Source organism: Epinephelus fuscoguttatus, linkage group LG4 (genome assembly GCF_011397635.1).
Source record: "Epinephelus fuscoguttatus linkage group LG4, E.fuscoguttatus.final_Chr_v1".
NCBI lineage: Eukaryota > Metazoa > Chordata > Actinopteri > Perciformes > Serranidae > Epinephelus > Epinephelus fuscoguttatus.
The window spans coordinates 38,230,108-38,253,088 of NC_064755.1; the positions used below are offsets into that span (position 1 = coordinate 38,230,108).

The following is a 22,981-nucleotide window of genomic DNA, read 5'->3' on the forward strand; positions in this document are numbered from 1 at the left end:
GAGGCCAAAGTCTGGCTCCTCGAACGCTGTCAATATCGTCATGACCGTTCCGTCTTTTATAATTTCCTTGCTTGTTACAAGCTCTGTGTTCATGACTGACAGCAGTGCAGCTGTTGTGTTGCCATGGTTACAGGTGCCGTGGAACATCTATGACAGCATTATCGTCACATTGAGTGTGTTGGAGCTCGGATTAGCTGACGTTTCTGGCCTAGAACTGGTAAGTGTGACATCATCACTTATTGCAAAACAACCAGTCCAGTCACTGTCTACCTGTCTTTTTTTATTTGTCTCCGTATTTCCTGTCTACATGTCTCCTTACTTTGTGTCTACCTGTCTCCTCATCTACATCCTTACTTCCTGTCTACCTGTCTCCTTACTTTCTGACTACTTGTCTTTTTTATCTGTCTCTTACTTCCTGTCCACCTGTCTCCTCACCTGCCTCCTTACTTCCTGTCTACCTGTCTCCTCACCTGCCTCCTTACTTTCTGTATACCTGCCTCCTTACTTCCTGTCCACCTGTCTCCTCACCTGCCTCCTTACTTTCTGTCTACCTGTCTCCTCACCTGCCTCCTTACTTTCTATCTACCTGTCTCCTCACCTGCCTCCTTACTTTCTGTCTACCTGTCTCCTCACCTGTCTCCTTACTGTATGTCCACCTGTCTCTTTACTTTCTGTATACCTGCCTCCTTACTTCCTGTCCACCTGTCTCCTCACCTCCCTCCTTACTTCCTGTCTACCTGTCTCCTCATCTTCCTCTTTACTTCCTGTCCACCTGTCTCCTCACCTGCCTCCTTACTTCCTGTCTACCTGTCTCCTCATCTTCCTCTTTACTTCCTGTCCACCTGTCTCCTCACCTGCCTCCTTACTTCCTGTCTACCTGTCTCCTCACCTGCCTCCTTACTTCCTGTCTTCCTGTCTCCTCACCTGCCTCCTTACTTTCTGTCTACCTGTCTCCTCACCTGCCTCCTTACTTCCTGTCTACCTGTCTCCTCACCTGCCTCCTTACTTTCTGTATACCTGTCTCCTTATCTTCCTCTTTACTTCCTGTCTACCTGTCTCCTCACCTGCCTCCTTACTTTCTGTCCAACTGTCTCCTCACCTCCCTCCTTACTTCCTGCCCACCTGTCTCCTCACCTGCCTCCTTAATTTCTATCTTCCTGTCTCCTCACCTGCCTCCTTACTTCCTGTCTACCTGTCTCCTCACCTGCCTCCTTACTTCCTGTCTACCTGTCTCCTCACCTGCCTCCTTACTTCCTGTCTACCTGTCTCCTCACCTGCCTCCTTACTTCCTGTCTACCTGTCTCCTCACCTGCCTCCTTAATTTCTATCTTCCTGTCCCCTCACCTGCCTCCTTACTTCCTGTCTACCTGTCTCCTCACCTGCCTCCTTACTTTCTGTCCAACTGTCTCCTCACCTCCCTCCTTACTTCCTGCCCACCTGTCTCCTCACCTGCCTCCTTACTTCCTGTCCACCTGTCTCCTCACCTTCCTCCTTACTTCCTGTCTACCTGTCTCCTCACCTGCCTCCTTCCTTCCTGTCCACCTGTCTCCTCACCTGACTCCTTACTTCCTTTCTACCTGTCTCCTCACCTGCCTCCTTACTTACTTTATCTGTACCTATACTTTCTGTCTACCTGTCTCCTTACCTCTTTGTCCGTCTGCTGTGCAGTTGCGAGTATTCAGGCTGTCCAGGTGGTGGCCATCCTTCCACCTGTTGTTAAAGATCATCTGGATGTCACTGAGCGCTCTGAGGAACCTGACTCTTCTTCTGCTCATCATGGTCTTTTTCTTCACCGTGGTTGGCATGCAACTGTTTGGGAGTGACTACAAAGACTATGTCTGTCGCATCTCAGCGGACTGTGAGCTTCCTCGCTGGCACATGAACGATTTCTTCCACTCCTTCCTTGCTATCATGAGGGTCCTGTATGGAGAGTGGATTGAGCTCATGTGGGATTGCATGGAGGTCTCAGGTCCGGCCATGTGTCTGATCTTCTTCATGATGGTCATGGTCATCGGAAACCTCTTGGTGAGTCTCAGCAGGTTGACACTTTCTGAGCTTAACCTGGTTCCTGTACGTCATTAACCCTCCAGTCCAGCAGGTCAGCTATAGCCACAAACAGATCCAGGTCTAGGGTCAAACGAGTTCTGGGGTTCTGCCTTGAATTGTGGCTGACTGGAAACAATAAAGCACTTAATCACGTATGAAATCTTTACACCAACATATACTGTTTCAGGTTTTGAATCTGTTCCTGATTTTAAGTCCTGAATCTATTCTAGGCCTTAAAGGATAACTTCGGTATTTTTCAACCTGGGCCCTATTTCCCCATGTGTATGTGTGCGTATGATTCATAGGTACAACTCGTTCTAAAATTGGTTCAGTACTGAGGGACGCGGATGCAGCCGGCAGCCACGAAACGAGCTAAAACGGTAACGGGGGCAAATGCGTCCCGTATAAGTTTGCGCATTAAAAGTGCTTTTTTTCGCCACTGACCAGTTCAGATCGCCAGTGCTATCTCTGTAAATAGCATACTAAGCGTTTCCCTTACCCTTCACTTCCTGTGGGCTGTGACGTCATCTTGCGAGAGCTTTGCTTGTTGCTGGAAGAAAACAGAGGAGCCATGCTGAGCGCCGCTCAGAGTGGCGCTGGTTGTCCTGGAGTACAGAGTTTTACTGCATTGACTGTAAACAATGGTTCGTGTTTGTGCTTAACCGAATTGCAAGAACAGAATGTCGCGCAACACCCCGTACAGCTTCCATAGGCTGCCTTTGTTGGACAGCGAGATGCTGAAGTTGTGGCTAGTTGTGCTACAAATGGATGCTAACACTCCTGTCCAGACACTGCGCCTTGCAGACCATCAGGTCTGCAGTGCTCACTTCTCCCAAGATGACTACTGCCAGCCAAAGAAGAGAAGACATCCAATCCCGAAACACCTGTTCCTCAAGAAAACGGCTGTCCCACGAGTAGAGAGAGCTACAGACACAGTGGAGGTAATGTTATAAAAACAATGTTTGAAACGCTGAGTATGCTATTTACAGAGATAGCACTGGCGATCTGAACCGGTCAGTGGCAAAAAAAAGCACTTTTAATGCGCAAACTTATGCGGGACGCATTTGCCCCCGTTACCGTTTTAGCTCGTTTCGGCTGCATCCGCGTCCCTCAGTACTGAACCAATTTTAAAATGAGTTGTACCTATGAGTCATACGCACACATACACACGGGGAAATAGGGCCCAGGTTGAAAAATACCGAAGTTATCCTTTAATGCATGACCTGTAGTTGCTCCTAAATCTGTTCCTGAATGTGTCCCTTGCCCTGTTGAAGGTTCTGAATCTGTTCCTGAGTCTGTGCCCAGCATTGTTGCACATCCTGAATCTTTTCCTAGCTTTGTTCCTGGCCTTGTCTCGGGTCTTAAATCTATTCCTGGTCTTGTTGCAGACCCTAAATCAGAGAAGTGCTGACAAAATTAAATACTGAGGTAGTGGGTGTTAGCAACCTCTTCCAGGTAAAGGAAAGGAAAGGCCTGCCGATGGTTTTTTTGTGCTGTACATTACCCTCGGCAGAGCCTTTTTGTTTGGTGCTGTACAGCCTGCAGAGCCCTGGCATCATTGCAGGTCTTGACTTTGTTACTGGCCTTGTTTTAGGTCCCTGATTCTATCTCTGCCCTTGTTGTGGGATGGATCTGAATCCATTCCTGGCTTTGTTGCAGGTCCTAAACATGATCCTGGGCTTGCTGCAGATCCCAAATATGTTTGTTGGCCTTGCTGTAGATTCTGAATCAGTTTGCTTGCCTTGTTTCAGGACCTGATTCTATTCCTGATGTGGTTTAAGGCCCTGAATGTGTTTCTCTGTCTTGTTTCAGGTCCTGAATCTGTTCCTGACCTTGCTGATGAGCTCCTTCAGCAGTGAGAGTCTGGCAGCTCCAGCAGTAAAAGAATGCAACCACCTGCAGCCTGCTATAAATCAGATCAAGAGGGCTGTGTGGACTCTGCTGGGAAAGAAGACCCATATGAACCCAGACCACAAAGGTAGGACCAGATCTGGAACTAGACCAAGGACTTCATTATTTACGTATTTTTTGTAGTCTAGGTGTTTTTAGAGTTCAGGGTGTTTACAGTTTCTGGCTTTTCTGGTGTGTTTTTTTGCTGCTGTTTACTGTGTCTTTAATTTTTTAGATTAAAACTGATAATAATGGACGCAGATCTTAGACTTAATGGCTGGTGATTTACTGTAATTTATTGTTAGCAATCGACAGCAAGGACGACAAGAAGAAGGATTACATGGCCTTGACTGTTGTGACCTCGGAACAGCCGATGTCAGAGGTCAGGGCCCTCAGCAGTGATCACGACAACCCGACCAGCAAAGACCATAACACCGACTCCCAGTGCGTCCTGGAAGCCATAAAGACGTCTGAAGATGAAGATGAAAAAGAGAAAAAAGTAAGTCCTATTCTACTCTATTGTAGTATGTGTACTACAGATACTACTTTTCCCTTTTAATACTTTACATTTCTCATTTTTGCCCAACATAATTTTTGACAATGTACACAGCCATATTTATTTTGTGATAGTGCAGACAGTTCATAGTCTGAGCAGTAACTAACAGAATAATCAAGAAAACAAAAGGGGGATAGACTAATAATTAACAGTCTTAACAACAACAATTTAACAGTAGATACATGGATTTGTGGTGTGTTTGTACATTCACTGGCCACTTTATTAGGTACACCTTGCTAGTACCAGGTTGGACCCATTTTGCCTTCAGACCTGCCTTAATTCTTGGTGGCATAGATTCAACAAGGTGCTGGAAAGATTCCTCAGAGATTTTGGTCCATATGGACATGATGACAACACACAGTTGCTGCAGATTTGTCAGCTGCATGATCCATGATGAGAATCTCCCGTTCCACCACATCCCAAAGGTGCTCTATTGAACTGAGATCTGGTGACTGTGGAGGCCATTGGAGTACAGTGAAATCATTGTCATGTTCAAGAAACCAGTTTGAGATGATGTGAGCTTTGTGACATGGTGCGTTATCCTGCTGGAAGTAGCCATCAGAAGATGGGTACACTGTGGTCATAAAGGGATGGACACGGTCAGCAACAATACTCAGGTAGGCTGTGGTGTTTAAACCATGCTCAGTTGGTACTAAGAAAATCTTCCCCACACCATTACACCACCAGCAGCAGCCTGAACCGTTGATACAAGGCAGGATGGATCCATGCTTTCATGTTGTTTACACCAAATTCTGACCCTACCATCTGAATGTGGCAGCAGAAATCCAGACTCATCAGACCAGGCTAACGTTTTTCCAATCTTCTATTGTCCAGTTTTGGTGAGCCTGTGTGAACTGTAGCCTCAGTTTCCTGTTGTTAGCTGACAGGAGTAGCACCTGGTGTGGTCTTCTGCTGCTGTAGCCCATCTGCTTCAAGGTTGGACAAGGTGTTGTTGGTTCAGAGATGGTCTTCTGCAGACCTTGGTTGGAACCAGTGGTTATTTGAGTTCCTGTTGCCTTTCTATCATCTTGAACCAGTCTGGCCATTCTCCTCTGACCTCTGGCATCAACAAGGTATTTTTACCCAGAGAACTGCTGCTCACTGGATATTTTGTCTTTTTGGGACCATCCTCTGTAAACCCTACAGATGATTGTGTGTGAAAATCGATCAGCAGTTTCTGTTTAAAGTCCCTTAAATCACCTTTCTTCCACATTCTGATGCTTAGTTTGAACTTCAGCAGGTCGACTTGATCATGTCTACATGCCTACATGCATCAAGTTGCTGCCATGTGATTGGATAATTAGTTATTTGCGTTAACAAGCAGTTGACTAGGTGTACCTAAAAAGTGGTTGGTGGGTGTATAACCACGTTATCTTCAAAAACACACATATATATACAAATAAGTTCCCTCTGTGGTACAGACCAGTGGTTCAGACCTCAGCATGTATGACACGGACTGATGATGATGATAATAATGATGAAAAACTTTGTATGTATAAAATCTGTTGATTGTGTCTGTTTAGAAACATCCTGAAGTCCAGCAGCGCAAAGACGATGAAGATGATAAAGGAAACCCACCTGACGACTGCTGTAGTGACAGTATGAGTCTTTCTGAATAAGTGATGAAGAACAGGAGCCGATCAGTGATCAATAACAGCCCTGATAAATCTCTGTGCGTGTGTGTGTGTGTGTGTGTATATTTCAGAGTGTTACCGTTGCTGTCCATGCCTGGACATAGACACATCCCAGGGTGGAGGAAGGGTCTGGTCCAACTTCAGGAGAGCCTGTTGCTCCATCATTCAACACAAATACTTCGAGTACTTTGTCATGTTCATCCTCCTGCTGAGCAGTGCAGCTATGGTAAACACAAACATACTAACACTGAGCCTCATTCACCAGCTGTTCTCAAGAAAAACAATTTCTACTTAGAACGCACTTGTGAAGCACCAACTAGTTCACCTGGTAGAGCGGGTGCTCCATGTACAAAGTAGGGCTGGGCAATATATAACAAACAAGACTTTCACCCAAGAGAGCAGTGATCACGTCCCGTAAGATTCTTAAGCCAAACCCTGTTTTCGTTGCCTAAACCCAACCCAAAAAACAATGCATGCAACAGGCAGAACTTGACATGGTGTCCCAGGACGTCAACAGCTAACGCACCCACAGTACCTTGCATGTTGGATGTGGACGTGGACAGTCCATGACCAAACGTCGATTTGTGACAAGGTCGGAGTGCGAGTGTGTTGCACTCACAAGTTCCCCAGCAACACTAAGAGACACAGAGCTGCTCCTCTGAGTGAAGTCTGGTGTATGAAGTTCAGACACAGTCACACTGGTGTGACATCACAGGCTGCTGCAGGAGACAGGAGCAGCTGTTGAATAGATTTTTTGTTTGTTTGTTTAATTCAACTTGTAATAAACAGTTAACAACACTTCAGTTGTACAAATCAACCTGTAGAGTAACCTCACACACCTGGTCAGGTGCTAACACGGCTGTTGGTGTGAACAGATGTTTGAGGACATTTACCTGCATCAGCGTCCGGTCTTAAAGGAGATCCTGTTGAGAGCAGACCAGGTGTTTACCCTGCTGTTCCTGATAGAGATGCTTCTCAAGATCATCGCCTTCGGACTCAAGAAATACTTCACCGACGCCTGGTGCTGGCTCGACTTCCTCATCTTAGACGTAAGAACCAAACAAACAACACGATCAATAAAAAGCTGATTATTGCTAATGTATAAATAACTGTCTTTTAATAGCTGCTGGTTTAACAGGTTTGACCTCAAGGTAACTTAACGTGATGGTAACCATAGCAACAGAACCAGTGCTTCTATTGGGAAATAGACAGGTACCAGTGTTGTTTGTGCCAGTTAGTACTGGGTAAACTGGTCCCAGTCTTGGTGTTAACGCTGTGTTGTGTCTTCCAGGTATTTCTGGTTTCTCTGGCAGCCGACACATTTGGATTCTCTGAACTGGGAGCCATCCAGTCTCTGAGGACCCTGAGGGCTCTGGGGCCCCTGAGGATCCTGTCTCGCGCCAAGGGCCTGAGGGTGAGAATCAATACAACTATGAATAAGTTTATGTATTAATCAATACAGATATCACTTTGTTTACATACTAATCAATACAGATATCAATCAATCAATCAATCAATCAATTTTATTTATAAAGCCCAATATCACAAATCACAATTTGCCTCAGAGGGCTTTACAGCATACGACATCCCTCCTGTCCTATCAAAACATTAATCTACAATCAATACAGATATCAATTCATTTACATAACTTATAAGTACAGATATCTATATGTTTACATTCTAATTAATGCTGAAATCAATACATTTACATTCCAAACAACAGAGACATTTATACATTTAATTACTAATCAATACAGCTGTCAATACCTTTACGAACCCATCAATACCGACATCAATAAATGTATTTAATAGTCAATACAGATATCAATACATTCATGTACATTATGAATATCAGCATGGCAGTGATGTAGTCATAGTCTTCTTCTCTACGTGTCTCTGTGCAGGTCCTTACCTGTCTCTCTCTCTAACTGTCTGTGCAGGTCCTTACCTGTCTCCTTCTCTACCTGTCTCTGTGCAGGTCCTTACCTGTCTCCTTCTTTACCTGTCTCTGTGCAGGTCCTTACCTGTCTCCTTCTCTACCTGTCTCTGTGCAGGTCCTTACCTGTCTCCTTCTTTACCTGTCTCTGTGCAGGTCCTTACCTGTCTCCTTCTCTACCTGTCTCTGTGCAGGTCCTTACCTGTCTCCTTCTCTACCTGTCTCTGTGCAGGTCCTTACCTGTCTCCTTCTCTACCTGTCTCTGTGCAGGTCCTTACCTGTCTTCTTCTCTACATGTCTCTGTGCAGGTCCTTACCTGTCTCTCTCTCTACCTGTCTCTGTGCAAGTCTTTACTTGTCTCCTTCTCTACGTGCCTCTGTGCAGGTCCTCACCTGTTGTCTTCTCTACGTGTCTCTGTGCAGGTCCTTACCTGTCTCTCTCTATGTATCTGTACATGTCTTTATCTGTCTCCCTCTACCTGTCTCTGTGCAGATCCTTACCTGTCTCCTTCTCTACCTGTCTCTGTGCAGGTCCTTACCTGTCTTCTTCTCTACGTGTCTCTGTGCAGGTCCTTACCTGTCTCCTTCTCTACCTGTCTCTGTGCAGGTCCTTACCTGTCTTCTTCTCTACGTGTCTCTGTGCAGGTCCTTACCTGTCTCACTCTATGTATCTGTATATGTCTTTATCTGTCTCTCTCTACCTGTCTGTGTACAGGTTTTTACCTGTCTCTCTACCTGTCTCTGTGCAAGTCTTTACTTGTCTCCTTCTCTACCTGTCTCTGTGCAGGTCCTTACCTGTCTTCTTCTCTACCTGTCTCTGTGCAAGTCTTTACCTGTCTCCTTCTCTACTTGTCTCAGTGCAGGTCTTTATCTGTCTCTCTCTCTACCTGTCTCTGTGCAAGCCTTTACCTGTCTCCTTCTCTACCTGTCTCTGTACATCTTTAATTGTCTCCTTCTCTACCTGTCTCTGTGCAGGTCCTTACCTGTCTTCTTCTCTACCTGTCTCTGTGCAAGTCTTTACCTGTCATCTTCTCTACCTGTCTCTGTGCAGGTCCTTACCTGTCTCTCTCTATGTATCTGTACATGTCTTTACCTGTGTCTCCTTCTCTACCTGTCTGTGTACAGGTTTTTACCTGTGTCTCTACCTGTCTCTATACAGGTTTTTACTTGTCTCCTTCTCTACCTGTCTCTGTGCAAGTCTTTATCTGTCTCTCTCTACCTGTCTCTGTGCAAGTCTTTACCTGTCTCTCTCTACCTGTCTCTGACTAAGTCTTTACCTGTCTTTCTCTACGTGTCTGTGTACAGGTTTTTACCTGTCTCTCTACCTGTCTCTGTGCAGGTCCTTACCTGTCTCCTTCTCTCCCTGTCTCTGTGCAGGTCCTTACCTGTTTCTATGTCTCTGTACATATCTCTCTCTCTACCGGTCTCTGTGCAGGTCTTTGCCTGTCTTTCTCTACCTGTCTCTGTACAGGTTTTTACCTGTCTCCTTCTCTGCCTGTCTGTGTGCAGCTGGTGGTGCAGACGATGGTGCGGAGCTTCCCGTTCCTGTTTGACGTGTTGCTGGTCTCTCTGGTCGTCTGGTTGATCTTCAGTGTTAGTGGAGTGGAACTGTTTGCTGGAAAGTTTTATTACTGCTTCAATGAGACATCGGAGGAGATTTTCACAGCAGACGCTATCAACAATCGTACCCAGTGTGTTGAACTGGTAATGATGAACTTTACCGAGGTCAGATGGAAGAACGCGCGCTTAAACTTTGACAGCGTGGCAAATGGTTACCTGGCGCTGCTGCACCTGGTCAGTCTGTAGACTCAACACACACACACACACACACACACACTGACACACAGGAAGTGAAAGTCTGAGCCACACAGTTTATAGATGAGTCCAGGTTGTAAGTGATCATTACTGTTAAGTCACGTAGGGCACTGTGATGTTTATAATAACCAATTATACGTTGGAAATAATGAACTGTAGTTGAAATAAAAACTAAATTCAGTTTTAACTGGTGACTTAAACTCTTTGGGTCTCATTCAGGAAATGTTAAACCTGTGAATAGATTTGCACATAAAAATCCTTGGTACTAAGAACCTACTGTGGACTCATGAACGCTGCAGAAAATTCGGATTTCATCGAGGACACGTGTATATGTTCACTCTTGAATGCCAAACGTTAACTGACAGCACGCTCCCACATGTCAGTAATGGCCCATGAATAGCCAGTGACCACCATATATGGAGGTGATAACTGCTATGGTCAGGTGCATCCTGTTGACCTGAGAACATGGAGCAAACAAAGAAAGAGAAAGAGAGGGGGAGAAAAACTTGTCTGAAGCTGAGATTGAAGTTATTTTGGGAGAAGTGGGGATGAGAAAAACATTTTATTTTCCTCTGTTAGTAGTGGTGTGACAGGGGCAGGTAAATCAAAGGCTGATTTTGTGTTTTCTCAGTTTAAACCCATTGCCAGGCCATACAGGCAAAAGTTCCCATAAAAAGCGTCATGAGTAGCTCAGTTAAAGTTTGAGATTTCTCCTCTCAGAGATGATCTCTCAGTTTAAAACTTCGTACTTGATGTTTGGCATGAAACCAGTTTAAATCTGAGTTTAGCCTGATAACAGTCCATGTGAGCTGACAAACTTAAATTCAGTGTTTTTACTATGAAGTTCTGTGTCGTTTCTCTGTCAGGCGCTGTCATCAGACTTTTATGATGTCATGTACGCGGCTGTGGACTCCAGATGGGTTGGTACACCAACTGTCAGCTTTACTCATACCATCACTGATACTGGGACTGATACTGGTCTGTGTGTGTGTGTGTGTGTGTGTGTGTGTGTGTGTGTGTGTGTGTCTGTAGGTGGAATCTCAGCCGGTCTATGAGAATTCGCCGTACATGTACATGTTCTTCATCTTTTTCATCATCATCAGTTCTTTCTTCACCTTAAACTTCTTCATCAGAGCCATCCTGGACAACCTGCAGAGAAGCAAGATAGGTCTTTACACTCACTGACACACAGACAAACACACAGGCTGAAAGACAGACACACAGACTCACAGACAGGCTCAGAGACAGACAGACAGGCTGAAAATGGACAGACAGACAAACAGACAGAGAAACAGGCTGAAAGACAGATAGACAGACAGGCTGAGAGGAAGATGGACACACACCCAAACAGGCTGAGTGAGAGACAGACAGACAGACAGACAGACAGACAGACAGAAACACAGACAGACACACAGACAGACACACAGGCTGAAAAACAGACAGACACACAGACACACAGACAGGCTAAAAAAATGACAGACAGAAAGACAGGCTGAGAGACAGACAGGCTGAGAGAAAGATGGACACACACCCAGACAGACTGAGTGAGAGACAGACAGACAGACAGACAGACAGACAGACAGACTGAGAGACAGATGTACAGAAAGACAGCCTGAGAGACAGACAGACAGAAAGAAAGGCTGAGAGACAGACAGACAGGCTGAGAGAAAGATGGCCACACACCCAGACAGGCTGAGTGAGAGACAGACAGACAGGCAGACAGACCAACAGACAGGCTGAGTGAGAGACAGACAGACAGACAGACAGACAGACACACAGAGAGACAGACTGAGAGACAGACAGAGAGCTAGGCTGTGAGGCAGACAGACATACAGACAGTTGGACGGTTACCATAACAACACAGGAACAGCTGTTCTGTGTTCAGAAAGTTTAAAACTGAATGATCCAGGTTCAGAGTAGAAGATGTGATTCTCTCTGTCAGTCTATCTGTGTCTTTATTTGTCTCTATTTGTTTTTACTTTGGTGTTTATTCTGTGTCTTTACTTGGTGTTTATTTTGTGTCTTTTTTTCCATCTTTACTCTGCAGGTAAACATATTTTCATCACAGAGGAGCAGCATAAAGAGTGCATTGCTGTGAAGAAACGTCTGCGGACCCCTCCGAGAGCTGTTCCAAGACCTCAGGTGGGTTCACGTCCTTCCTGTCGCTCTGCGTCCACAGTAGAGTTCACATTCAGCCAGCAGTCCTGTTACCATGTCAGCAGAAACCAGGTATCTGTAACCACCTGATCCAGAGGGGTATCCCAGGTAGGAGGTTCAACAAACTCAAAATCCTCTCCCGGCGTAAAGCATTGCGAATTAATTCTGCCTCGATATCGATGGGATTTCCTACATACGGACAGCCCATGTCTGTCTGACAGCTTGCTTCAGGGTCGGCAGTAGGGAGGAGACAGGATGAAATCAGGCTTCTTAACCTGCCAGCGAGCAGGTTAGGTTCACAGTGTCAGTTGCCACGGTGATTGACTCAGAATTTGACTTACCTGTCTTTCTGGAACTGAAAACCCAGAGTTTCTCTCATTTCAGGGTTAACATACTCAGAGTTTTCACTAAACCCAGTTTCTGGAATGCCCCCCACGTGTGTCATCAACTCAAGTTAAGTAGTCATGAGTGTCCTTGCCATGACAGGCGCCAACAGAAGTTATAGAAAAACAACACTGAACAAAAGTTGGCTTTTGTGAATAACGTGCACTATGTTTTATCAGCATTCAAGACGAGCTTTGGATTGTACAGGAACTGTTGAACAGTACTGAATGATTGTTGAATCTCTGAGAGGGCCTGAGTCTGAGCCACGGGGTCCAGACTTGTCCGTAGTCATTAGTTCAAGGTCCACACAGTTTGACAGATTTAGCGTCATACTTGTGTTTGGCCATGTCGTCAAGCTAGTGTGCTGTCACTGTTAAGTTGCTGTCCATTAGTCACTCACTCAGCAGGAAACAGCACTTAAAAATAAAAGCTTTGTGTCAGAAATTCACTGCACTTAAAAACAAAGTCACTTGTTGCCCATTCAGAATAGACCCGTGACCCACTTTTGGACCACGAACAATTTGTGGACAGTAAAAACAAGATGTTTTTCTCTTATCTTGCTAAAAGTTCTCTCAAAAAAAATCTGTTACCTAAGAGAAGAACAAAATGTCACAATGGGCACTTTTCAGCCTCCATACATGCCATCTCCTCAGCTCATTCAGTAATTTCCCACTCACGCTGCCTCGTCACCACACCTACCTGCCAGCCTATCGCCTGTGGTCCACCATGCCCACCTCATCAGGCTAACGCTGCTCATCTGTGGATCATTGCCTCCTGTCACTATGAAGACGCCTGCTTCACAGACACTCCTTGCCAGATTGTTCTTTGCCTACATGCAAGACTTCCCAGCGTTTGTTTCTAGACTGCTTCCTCTGTATCAACCCTGCCTGTCCCTGAGCTGCGGATCAATACTATTCCCCTGGAGACTCTGAAACTGAAAACTGACTCTCTCTGTTGTTTCACCAGTCTGTACATCCTTGTATTTACTGAAATGGTTTATTTAAGCTCAGTATAAACTGTTCCGCCTGTCCCTGGTGTTGCTTTTGGGTCCAAACTCCACCCGTTACACAAAAATAAGAAAACACCGGTAAATCCCAGAAACCAATGTCTACTAACAAAACACTCATCTGAGAACAATTTAGAAAAACAATCAGATGTTGAAGATTTCACCAAATGTTGCCAGAACACGTTCAGTTACTCTCCAGTTCTTCAGGCAAATTCTAGAAACTCAGTACAAAGACTGTCTGAATGTTCTCATGAGATAAATTCATGACCTCCTGTCCTCAGATAGTACCTATCTAACCTCAAACACAGCTGTAAAACCTAATATATATTTAGATTGCTTCTCCCCAATTTCTCTTCAAGAATTGGCCGCAGTGATTTCTTCATCTAAATCATCAACGTGTCTCTTAGACCCCATCCCAACTAGGCTACTTAAGGAGGTCTTTCCTTTAGTTAACACTCATATATTAGATATGATCAATATAACCTTATTAACAGGCTATGTACCACAGTCTTTTAAGGTAGCTGTAATTAAACCTCTACTAAAAAGCTCATCCTGGATCCAGAGGTGTTAGCCAACTATAGACCAATATCTAATCTTCCCTTTATGTCAAAGATCCTTGAGAAAGTAGTCGCAGACCAGCTGTGTGATTTTCTCCATGATAATAATTTATTTGAGGAATTTCACTCAGGATTTAGAGTGCATCATAGCACTGAGACAGCACTAGTTAAAATTACAAACAACCTTCTGATTGCTTCAGACAAAGGACTCGTCTCTGTACTTGTTTTATTAGATAGTGCGGCGTTTGACACAATTGACCATCAAATTCTGCTACAGAGACTGGATCACTTAATTGGCCTAAAAGGTTCTGCACTAAGCTGGTTTAAATCTTATTTATCTAATCGTTTTCAGATTGTTGACGTTCATAATGAATCATCCTTACATACCAAAGTTTGTTTTGGAGTTCCGCAAGGTTCTGTGCTCGGACCAATCCTATTTACTCTGTATATGCTTCCTTTCGTTAACATCATTGGAAATCACTATAAATTTCCATTGTTATGCGGGTGATACTCAGTTGTATTTATCGATGAAGCCAGAAGAAAGTAATCAATTAACTAAACTCCATAACTGCCTTAAAGACATAAAAACTTGGATGAGCACCAATTTCCTGATGTTAAATTCAAACTGAAGTTATTGTTCTTGGCCCCAAACAACTCAGAGACTCTTTATCTGATGACATAGTTTCTCTAGATGGCATTGCTCTGGCCTCTAGCACTACCGTAAGAAACCTCGGACTAATATTTGATCAAGATTTGTCTTTTAATTCTCATTTAAAATAAATCTCATGGACTGCATTTTTTCATCTGCGTAATATTGCGAAAATTAGGCCTACCCTGACCTGAAAAGATGCAGAAAAATTGGTCCACGCTTTTGTTACCTCTAGGCTGGATTACTGTAACTCTCTATTATCAGGTAGCTCTAGTAAATCCTTAAAAACTCTCCAGCTAAGTCAGAATGCAGCAGCACGTGTACTAACAGGAACTGAGAAACAAGATCATATTTCTCCTGTTTTAGCTTCGCTGCACTGGCTCCCCGTAAAATCCAGAATTGAATTTAAAATCCTACTGTTAACTTATAAAGCTCTAAATGGTCAAGCTCCGTCATATCTTAGAGAGCTCATAGTGTCATATTATCCCACCAGAACACTGCGCTCTGAGAACGCAGGGTTACTCGTGGTCCCTAAAGTCTCCAAAAGTAGATCAGGAGCCAGAGCCTTCAGCTATCAGGCTCCTCTCCTGTGGAATCATCTTCCTGTTGCGGTCCGGGAGGCAGACACCGTCTCCACATTTAAGACTAGACTTAAGACTTTCCTCTTTGATAAAGCTTATAGTTAGGGCTGGCTCAGGCTTGCCTTGTACCAGCCCCGAGTTAGGCTAACTTAGGCCTAGTCTGCCGGAGGACCCCCCTATAATACACCGGGCACCTTCTCTCCTTCTCTCTCTCTCTCTCTCCTTCTCTCTCTCTCTCTCTCTCTCTCTCTCTCTCTCAATTCAATTCAATAATCTTTATTGGCATGACTGTAGATTAACAATATTGCCAAAGACATTAAAAATTTACAAATAAAGTACAATAATAAAAGTAAGTCAGAAAACTATAAAAAAAGATTAAATATATGTTATATAATACAAAATACACCAATCTACAATACAATACACCAATATATAATATAGGGAAAAAAATGAATAAAGAAAAATATAGATGGTGAGTTACAAGGACTGTAAATATAGACAGGTGTGTCAGGTGTTGTGATGGTTGTCCTCAGGCTGTGGCATAACCTGACATATGTTGCTGCTGCTAAGCTGCTGACTCTGTTCTCTCCAAGGATGTGTTGCATTTTAGTTTGATCAGGCAGAGAATCAAAGTCAGTGACTTTATGTTTTATTTTTGAGAGGAAGTCAGCTCTGATGTGTTCATACTTGCTGCAGTGCAACAGGAAGTGTGTCTCTGTCTCCACTTGTCTGTGTGGACAGAGCTCACACAACCTGTCCTCTCTGGGCAGCCAGGTCTGCCTGTGTCTGCCCGTCTCTATGGCCAAGCTGTGGTCACTGAGTCTGTACATGGTCAAAGTCTTCCTCAGTTTCTCATCAGTCACGGTGCTCAGATATTCTGCCACCCGTGTACTGTCTATTTAGAGCCAAATAACACTGAAGTTTGCTTTGCGTTTTTGTGGTCGATGTCCAGTAGTTAATGTAATGTTCTTTTTGTTTCTCTATAATTTGGTGGGTCCAGATTGTGTGAGGGCTGTGCTGAGGTCTTGTGTTGTTAGAGGAGCTGAGCCTCAGGACTAGCTGGCTGAGGGGGCTCTTCTCCATGCTCTCCTCTTGGCATTGCAGAGCTTTGTAGTGGTAGGAGTTGGGGTCACTTGTTTTAAGGTGTTTATAAAATTTGATGGCTCTTTTTTGAATTCTAATTAAAAGGGGAATTGGCCTAGCTCAGCTCGGCACCGTTGTTGGGGTGTTCCTGTGCACTCTCAGGATGCTCTTGCAAATCTCTGTATGCAGGATTTCGATGGGGTGTTTGTCCCATTTTTCAAAATCTTGATTTGCAAGAGGACCCCACCTCACCACCATACAGAATAATTGGTTCAATTATAGATTTGAATATTTTGAGCCAGATTCTAATGGGCATATTAATGTTTGAAGATTTCTTTATAGCATAGAAAGCCCTTCTTCCCCTCTCTCTGGGATCATCAATAGCCAGGTTAAAGTTTCCCGTGGACGTGATGTGTAGTCCTAAGTATGTGTAGTCGTGTGTGTGCTCCACCTCATGAGAGCCCAGGAAAACCTGGTTTGGTTTCCTGACCCCTGGGTCGTTTCTGGAATATCATAATTTTGGTTTTGTCCAGATTAACTGTCAGGGCCCAGGTCTGACAGAAGGTTTGCAGGTGATCCAGTTGCTGTTGTAGTGCTTCATTTGATGGAGCCAGCAATATGAGATCATCTGCAAACAGTAGGCATTTAACCTGTGTGTCAGACAGAGTGAGACCAGGGATGTCAGATAGTTCTAGTGATTTGGCCAATTCATCGATATAAATGTTGAAGAGGGTGGGACTGAGACTGCAGCCCTGTTTTACTCCTCTACTCTGGGGGAAGAAATCTGTTTCCATGTTGTTAATTTTAACAGCACATTTCATATGACTGTACATGGTTTTGATGATGTCATAGACCTTCCCCCCTACACCCTTCTCAATTAATTTTAAGAACAGTCCATCATGCCAAATTGAGTCGAATGCTTTTTTGAAGTCTACAAAACAAGAGAAGATTTTCCTCTTGTTTTGCTGGACGTCTTTATTAATGAGGGTGTGAAGGGTGTAGATATGGTCTGTTGTTCTATGTTTGGGTGTGAATCCTATCTGGCTCTTGCTCAGGACATCATGTTCTCTGAGGAAGTCTTGCAGTCGGCTGTTTAGGATGCTGCAGAACAACTTCCCAGGTTGCTGCTGACACAGATGCCTCGGTAATTGTTTGGGTCGAATTTGTTTCCACTTTTAAAGATTGGTGTGATGATTCCTTCACTCCAGAGGTCAGGAAATGTCCGACACCCAGAATAAGGTTAAATAATTTTAATATGGCCAGGTTAAATTTATGGTCATCAAATTTTAGCATTTCATTTAAAATTCCATCAGGACCGCTGGCTTTATTTGGCTGCAGTGCCTGGATTTTAGCCAGCTCTGCTTCAGTAATTTGGTAGTCTAGGGGTTCTGGTTGTCTTTAATGACTGATTCTAAAATTTGTAATTTGTTGAGGAGATTGTTTTGGGCGAATTCAGGGAACAGCAGTATACAGACTTTCAAAGTGATTTTTCCAGATGTCACCATTTTGAATAGCCAATTCTTCTTTTGTGGTTTGCTGAAAGAGTGCCATTTGTTCCAGAAGTCACTAGAGTCAATGGACTCTTCAATTATTTGTAACTGATGCCTCACATGCTGTTCTTTTTTAGTTCTGAGTGTTTTTCTGTATACTCCCAGTGTTTCCCAGTACTGAGGCGGAGCTCAGGGTTGTCAGGTTGTCTGTGTTTTTGATTTGACACATTTCTGAGAGTTTTCTCAGTTGTCTGCATTCTGTGTCAAACCACTCGTCATTGGTCGGGTCTTTTGGTCTGTGGTGCTGGCGCTTTTCAGACTGGACAAGTCTGCCACATGGTCAAATATGTTGTAGATGTCCTGTACAGCCTGTCTGAGGCCGTCCTGATTGAGGGGATACGAGGTGGAAAGAAAACAGTCTAAATGGGATTGAAAGATTGGATTTTTGATTGCTGCCTGGTATTCGTCTTTGCTTTTGTTTGTCCATGTATAAGGTTGTTTTCTGTAGGTCAGATTGCAGGGTTCTACTGTGTGAGGGTCGTTTGTTGTCGTTTTAATGTAGAGTGTGATTTTACTATGGTCTGATAAGGGGGTTAAGGGGCTGACTGTAAATGCTCTCAGGTAGAAGGGGTCTAGGTCGGTGATGCCATAGTCTACTGTGCTGTTGCCAAGAGGAGAGCTATGAGTGTAAAGACCGAATGAGTCCCCTCGAAGCCGACCGTTAACCACGTACAGACCCAATGTTCAGCAGAGCTGTAACAGTTGCTGCCCACTTTTATTGACAGTTTTGTCAAAGTTGTTTCTGCGGGGTTGTGAAGGGAGGGGGATGCTGACTTGACCAGGTATATGTTTGTCTCCCTGTGTGCTGATAAAGTCTGGTTCTGTACCAGTCCTGGCATTCAGGTCTCCACAGATCAGTACACTTCCCTGGGCCTGGAAGTAACTAATCTCATCTTCGAGAATGGAGAAACTGTCTTCATTAAAATAAGGGGATTGTGATGGGGGGATATATGCTGCACACAGGAATACATCTTTATCTGTGGTGATAAGGTCTTTTTTGATTTTGAGCCAAATTGAAAATTCTCCTTTTTTGATTAATTCAATGTATTGTACAAGGTTTGCCTTATACCAGATCAGCATTCCCCCTGAATCCCTTCCTTGTGTTACTCCCTTTAGTTTGGTGGACGGGGACATTATCTCTATGTAGCCTGAGGGACAACCAGTGGAGACATCTCCTCTACACCAAGTCTCTTGCAATATAAACACATCTGCATTTTCTAACTCTCTAATAAAGTCTGAGGTCCTGCTCTTAAGGCCAAGAGCAGAAGATCTCAGACCCTGAACATTCAAACAAGAGATGACAAAAGATTTAGATTTCATTTAAAACTCAAAAGGCTGCATTTGGTGATCAAAATGAGATAAACTACTAAGTCAAAGAAAATAATTTAAGAGTATCTACATGACATATTATAAAAGGTAACAAATCAATAACTGGTATATTAAATAATCAATACTTATGTACAGTGTAAATGTCCTTTTTTTTTTTTTTTAAACTGTATGAGCACAAGAAATACTCTAATAATAATTCATACAGTGTCTATTGTGGTACCTGTCCAATCAGATGAGAGCAAAGCAGGCTGAGCATCTGCTGAATGTCCCTCAGTTCATTGTGTGGGGGGGTGGTTAAGGTTGGTTCTGCTGCTCTCCGGACCACCTGGGCATAACTCAGTGGGCTAAGGTGTGGCTCTTGTCGTTGTGGTTGGGGTGCGGCCCCTAGGGACAGGAGTGACTGTGGTCTGGCTTGAGGGGGATCATGGTTGCCTTTGTGGGGTCTGATTTGGACATGATGTGGGTGGGGCTGAGGGTGGTCTTGTCTCCATTGTGTTGGTCTGGATGTTGGTTGAGGATGTCTTGGTGTTCTGTGGGGGTTGTGGGCTGATGTGCTCTTTCTGCGGGCCGTGGATTGGTCTCTGTTGAGAGCGACGCTTTTCAGTGTTTGGGCGAAGATGGGGACTGTGCTTTTAAACAGATGGACGTGGTCGTAGAGACAGCTGATGTCCAGGGTGGGGTGGTGGGCTAGGTGGACATTGGGTCTCCGTGCACAGTCTCTGGACAGGCTGCTGTTGATCCTGTGGATGGTGTCAGGGTGGAAGTCTTTCCTTGGGAGCAGAGTGGATATGACCACTCTGCTGTTGGGGAAGGTGGTGGAGGCTTTCTCTGTCACTCTCTTGAGTGACTCTGACACCCTCTCCTGCTGGCTCCGCAGATCATTGGTGCCAGTGTGGATGATGATGTGACTCGGAGATCCAAGCCGCTCCTCTGACAGCAGGTCTATGGCATGGTGGGTGTTTGGACACCAGATTTTAGCCACTTTGTGGGTGGGGAAAAGTTTCTTTTCATTTAGGAATTTTCCATTGGAGTCGATGAGGAGGACAATGTCTGTCTTCTCTCTCTGTTGTGCTGGTCTGGTGGAATGAGGGGAGGTGCTGGTCTGTGGGCTGGATGTGGAGCTGGGGGTGGGGGTAGGTTCTTGGATTGGTGGGTCCTGGCTGCTCACAGGGTCCTGGTTGTGGTCTAGTTTTTCATCCAGGTCCTGTGTAGCTCCACCTCTCTCCTGAGGCTGTTCTGACAGAGTGGTGAGTGCTCTGCTGTGCTCCTCTCTCTCTCCTCTGAGCTCCTCCACCTCCTTTGAGAGAGAGGTAAGTTCTCTCCTGTGCTCCTCTCTCTCTCCTCTGAGCTCCTTCACCTTCTCTGTCAGAGCTGTCAGTGCTGCTAGACGCTGCTCTCTGTCCTGATGCAGCTCTCTGATCTCAGTCCTGAGCAGGCTCAGCTCTCTCCTGCAGCTGTCCCTGTCCTGCCTCAGCATGCCCAGCTCTGTGCTGATGGTACAGGGATCAGGCTGAGCTGTGGTGGGCTGGCATGGCTGTTGGCTGATCAGCTCTCTCAGTTGTACAAGTTCTCTCTCCAGCTCTGTGAATTTCACCTTCAGTTCGGTGATGGTGCGGTTCAGCTGGGGGTCCTGGACCTGCTCTGGGCTGGTGGGCTCCTTCTCTTCAGGGGGCTGCTCAGTAGTTAGGCAGCTGGGAGCTGGGACCTGGGAACTGTGAGTGGAGCTAGATCTCTCCTGCTGGGCTCTTTCCTTTATAAGGAGGAAGTCCATCTCAAACAGTTTGAGGTTCCCCTGCACTATGATAGTCCCATTCTTGTATAAGTTTACTGTCATCATGAAAGTATCTGAATCCTCTGCTTCTTTTATTTTTATTTTCCAGCCGTTACAGATCCCCTCTTTTTTGACAGAGGGGTAGTGGGCACTGATGGCAGAGTGCCATGCTAGCGGCTGGTCTGTGAAGAGGATCAGGTTGCTGACCTCCCCAGTCTTGTAAAGATCAGAAAACAGGGTTTCTGGTCTTTCTTTTAGCAGTTTTTGTTTAAATGCCTTCCTGGCAGTCTCATTGGTTACATCAGGAGGATAGAGGAGAGGAACAGCCTCTGTGCAGCCTTTGGTGGACTCCATCAGGCTCTGCTGCTGTTGAACTGCTGCTATTTAAATTCCTTGGCAACAGTTGCTAAGGGTCTTGTTTACAGCTAGCTGTGTTATGCTAGCTTAAGTTTATTTAGTGTTCAGCAATTTTTTGTTTCCTCTTTTTAAATGTTATATTTTCTTTCTGATGGTTTCACTCACTTGCGTCTTCAGCTGTTTTCCTCCTCTTTGCTTGACCTTTTTTTTGTTGCTGGTTGGACAGTTAGGCTAACTGTCAGTTTGGCAGTTGGTTCCGTTGTTTTCCAGTCTATCACTGTTTTCTGAGGTTTTTGCTGTTTTTTTTTTCCTTCTTGGTAGATTTTGTTTTAAAAACAACGGTTTTCTCTTCTCTCTCTCTCTCTCGTATTCTATGACTGCATCTTGCTAACTCGGCCATTCTGGATGTCACTAACGCGGCTTCTTCTCCGGAGCCTTTGTGCTCCACTGTCTCTCAGGTTACTCATATCGCAGCGGTGCCTGGACAGCGTGACGTGTGTGGTTGTGCTGCTGCCGTGGTCCCGCCAGATGCCTCCTGCTGCTGCTGCTGCCATCATTTATCATTAGTCATACTTCTACTGTTATTATACACATATGACTATTGTCACACATGTATACTGCCAGATATTAATACATACTTTCAACATACTGTACCACAATAGCCAGAACTATAACTATAATATTATTACTTTCAATAATGTTGTTGTAAGCTACTGTCATTACCTGCATCTCTCTCTCTCTCTCTCTCTGTGTCATATGGATTACTGTTAATTTATTATGCTGATCTGTTCTGTACGACATCTATTGCATGTCTGTCCCTCCTGGAAGAGGGATCCCTCCTCAGTTGCTCTTCCTGAGGTTTCTAAAGTTTTTTTTCCCGATTAAAGGGTTTTTTTGGGGAGTTTTTCCTTATCCGCTGCGAGGGTCATAAGGACAGAGGGATGTCGTATGCTGTAAAGCCCTGTGGGGCAAATTGTGATTTGTGATATTGGGCTTTATAAATAAAATTGATTGATTGAATTGATTGATTGATTGATTGATTAACTATGACACTTATTTCAGTGATTGTTCGGATCAGCAGACAAGACTCTAGAACATGTTCTGTGGTAGGGAACGTGGTTCTAGAGTTCTCTGGAAAAGATCTATGTCACTGATCCAAGGTTTGATTTCAGAGTTCAATCAATGTTCCAGTTCTGTTGTTCCCACCAGCTTTTCTCTGATGTTGTCTGGTGTTTCCTTTTTCAGAATGCTTGCCAGGCTTGGCTCTTTGACCTGGTGACTAAACTACCATTTAATATTTTCATGGCGATTGTGATCTGCCTGAACGTGGTTCTCCTGATGGTTGAGACAGACCAGATGAGCATGCAGGCGGAAATCATCCTGTACTGGTCCCACCTGGTCTTCATCCTCATCTTCCTCATTGAGTTCATTCTGAAGATCATTGCGCTCAGACAGCACTACTTCACCGACGGATGGAATGTGCTCGACTTCTTAGTGCTCATCTTCACCATCGTAGGTGAGTCAGCAAGGTTTCCTGTGATGATGTCATCATCTCCTCATTGCAGAACACTTCGATTGATTCATTAAAATTTCCTTTAATTCAACGCACAACTTAGTCTTGGATCTTAGGAACAAGATCAAATAACATTCTCTTGTTTGCTCAGCGTTGTTTTTAAGGGTC

At 44.6% G+C, this 22,981-nt stretch overlaps 1 protein-coding gene across 2 annotated transcripts in view; it reads left to right on the forward strand.

Moving 5' to 3' along the window:
* The first annotated feature begins 114 nt into the window (after window positions 1-114).
* LOC125887262 (sodium channel protein type 4 subunit alpha B-like) overlaps window positions 115-22,981 on the forward strand; it is a 34,433-nt gene continuing 11,566 nt past the window's right edge. Inside the window, exons 1-13 of one of the 2 annotated variants that reach the window (XM_049573952.1) lie at window positions 115-217; window positions 1,669-2,025; window positions 3,859-4,024; window positions 4,242-4,435; window positions 6,016-6,091; window positions 6,198-6,352; window positions 7,002-7,175; window positions 7,418-7,540; window positions 9,571-9,855; window positions 10,743-10,796; window positions 10,909-11,044; window positions 11,924-12,018; window positions 22,546-22,816. In XM_049573952.1, the coding sequence (XP_049429909.1) occupies window positions 1,732-2,025; window positions 3,859-4,024; window positions 4,242-4,435; window positions 6,016-6,091; window positions 6,198-6,352; window positions 7,002-7,175; window positions 7,418-7,540; window positions 9,571-9,855; window positions 10,743-10,796; window positions 10,909-11,044; window positions 11,924-12,018; window positions 22,546-22,816 (2,023 nt within the window). In that variant the 5' untranslated portion in view covers window positions 115-217; window positions 1,669-1,731. Of the gene's footprint in view, window positions 218-1,668; window positions 2,026-3,858; window positions 4,025-4,241; window positions 4,436-6,015; window positions 6,092-6,197; window positions 6,353-7,001; window positions 7,176-7,417; window positions 7,541-9,570; window positions 9,856-10,742; window positions 10,797-10,908; window positions 11,045-11,916; window positions 12,019-22,545; window positions 22,817-22,981 lie in introns of both variants that reach the window. The other variant, XM_049573951.1, reaches the window with a different exon arrangement.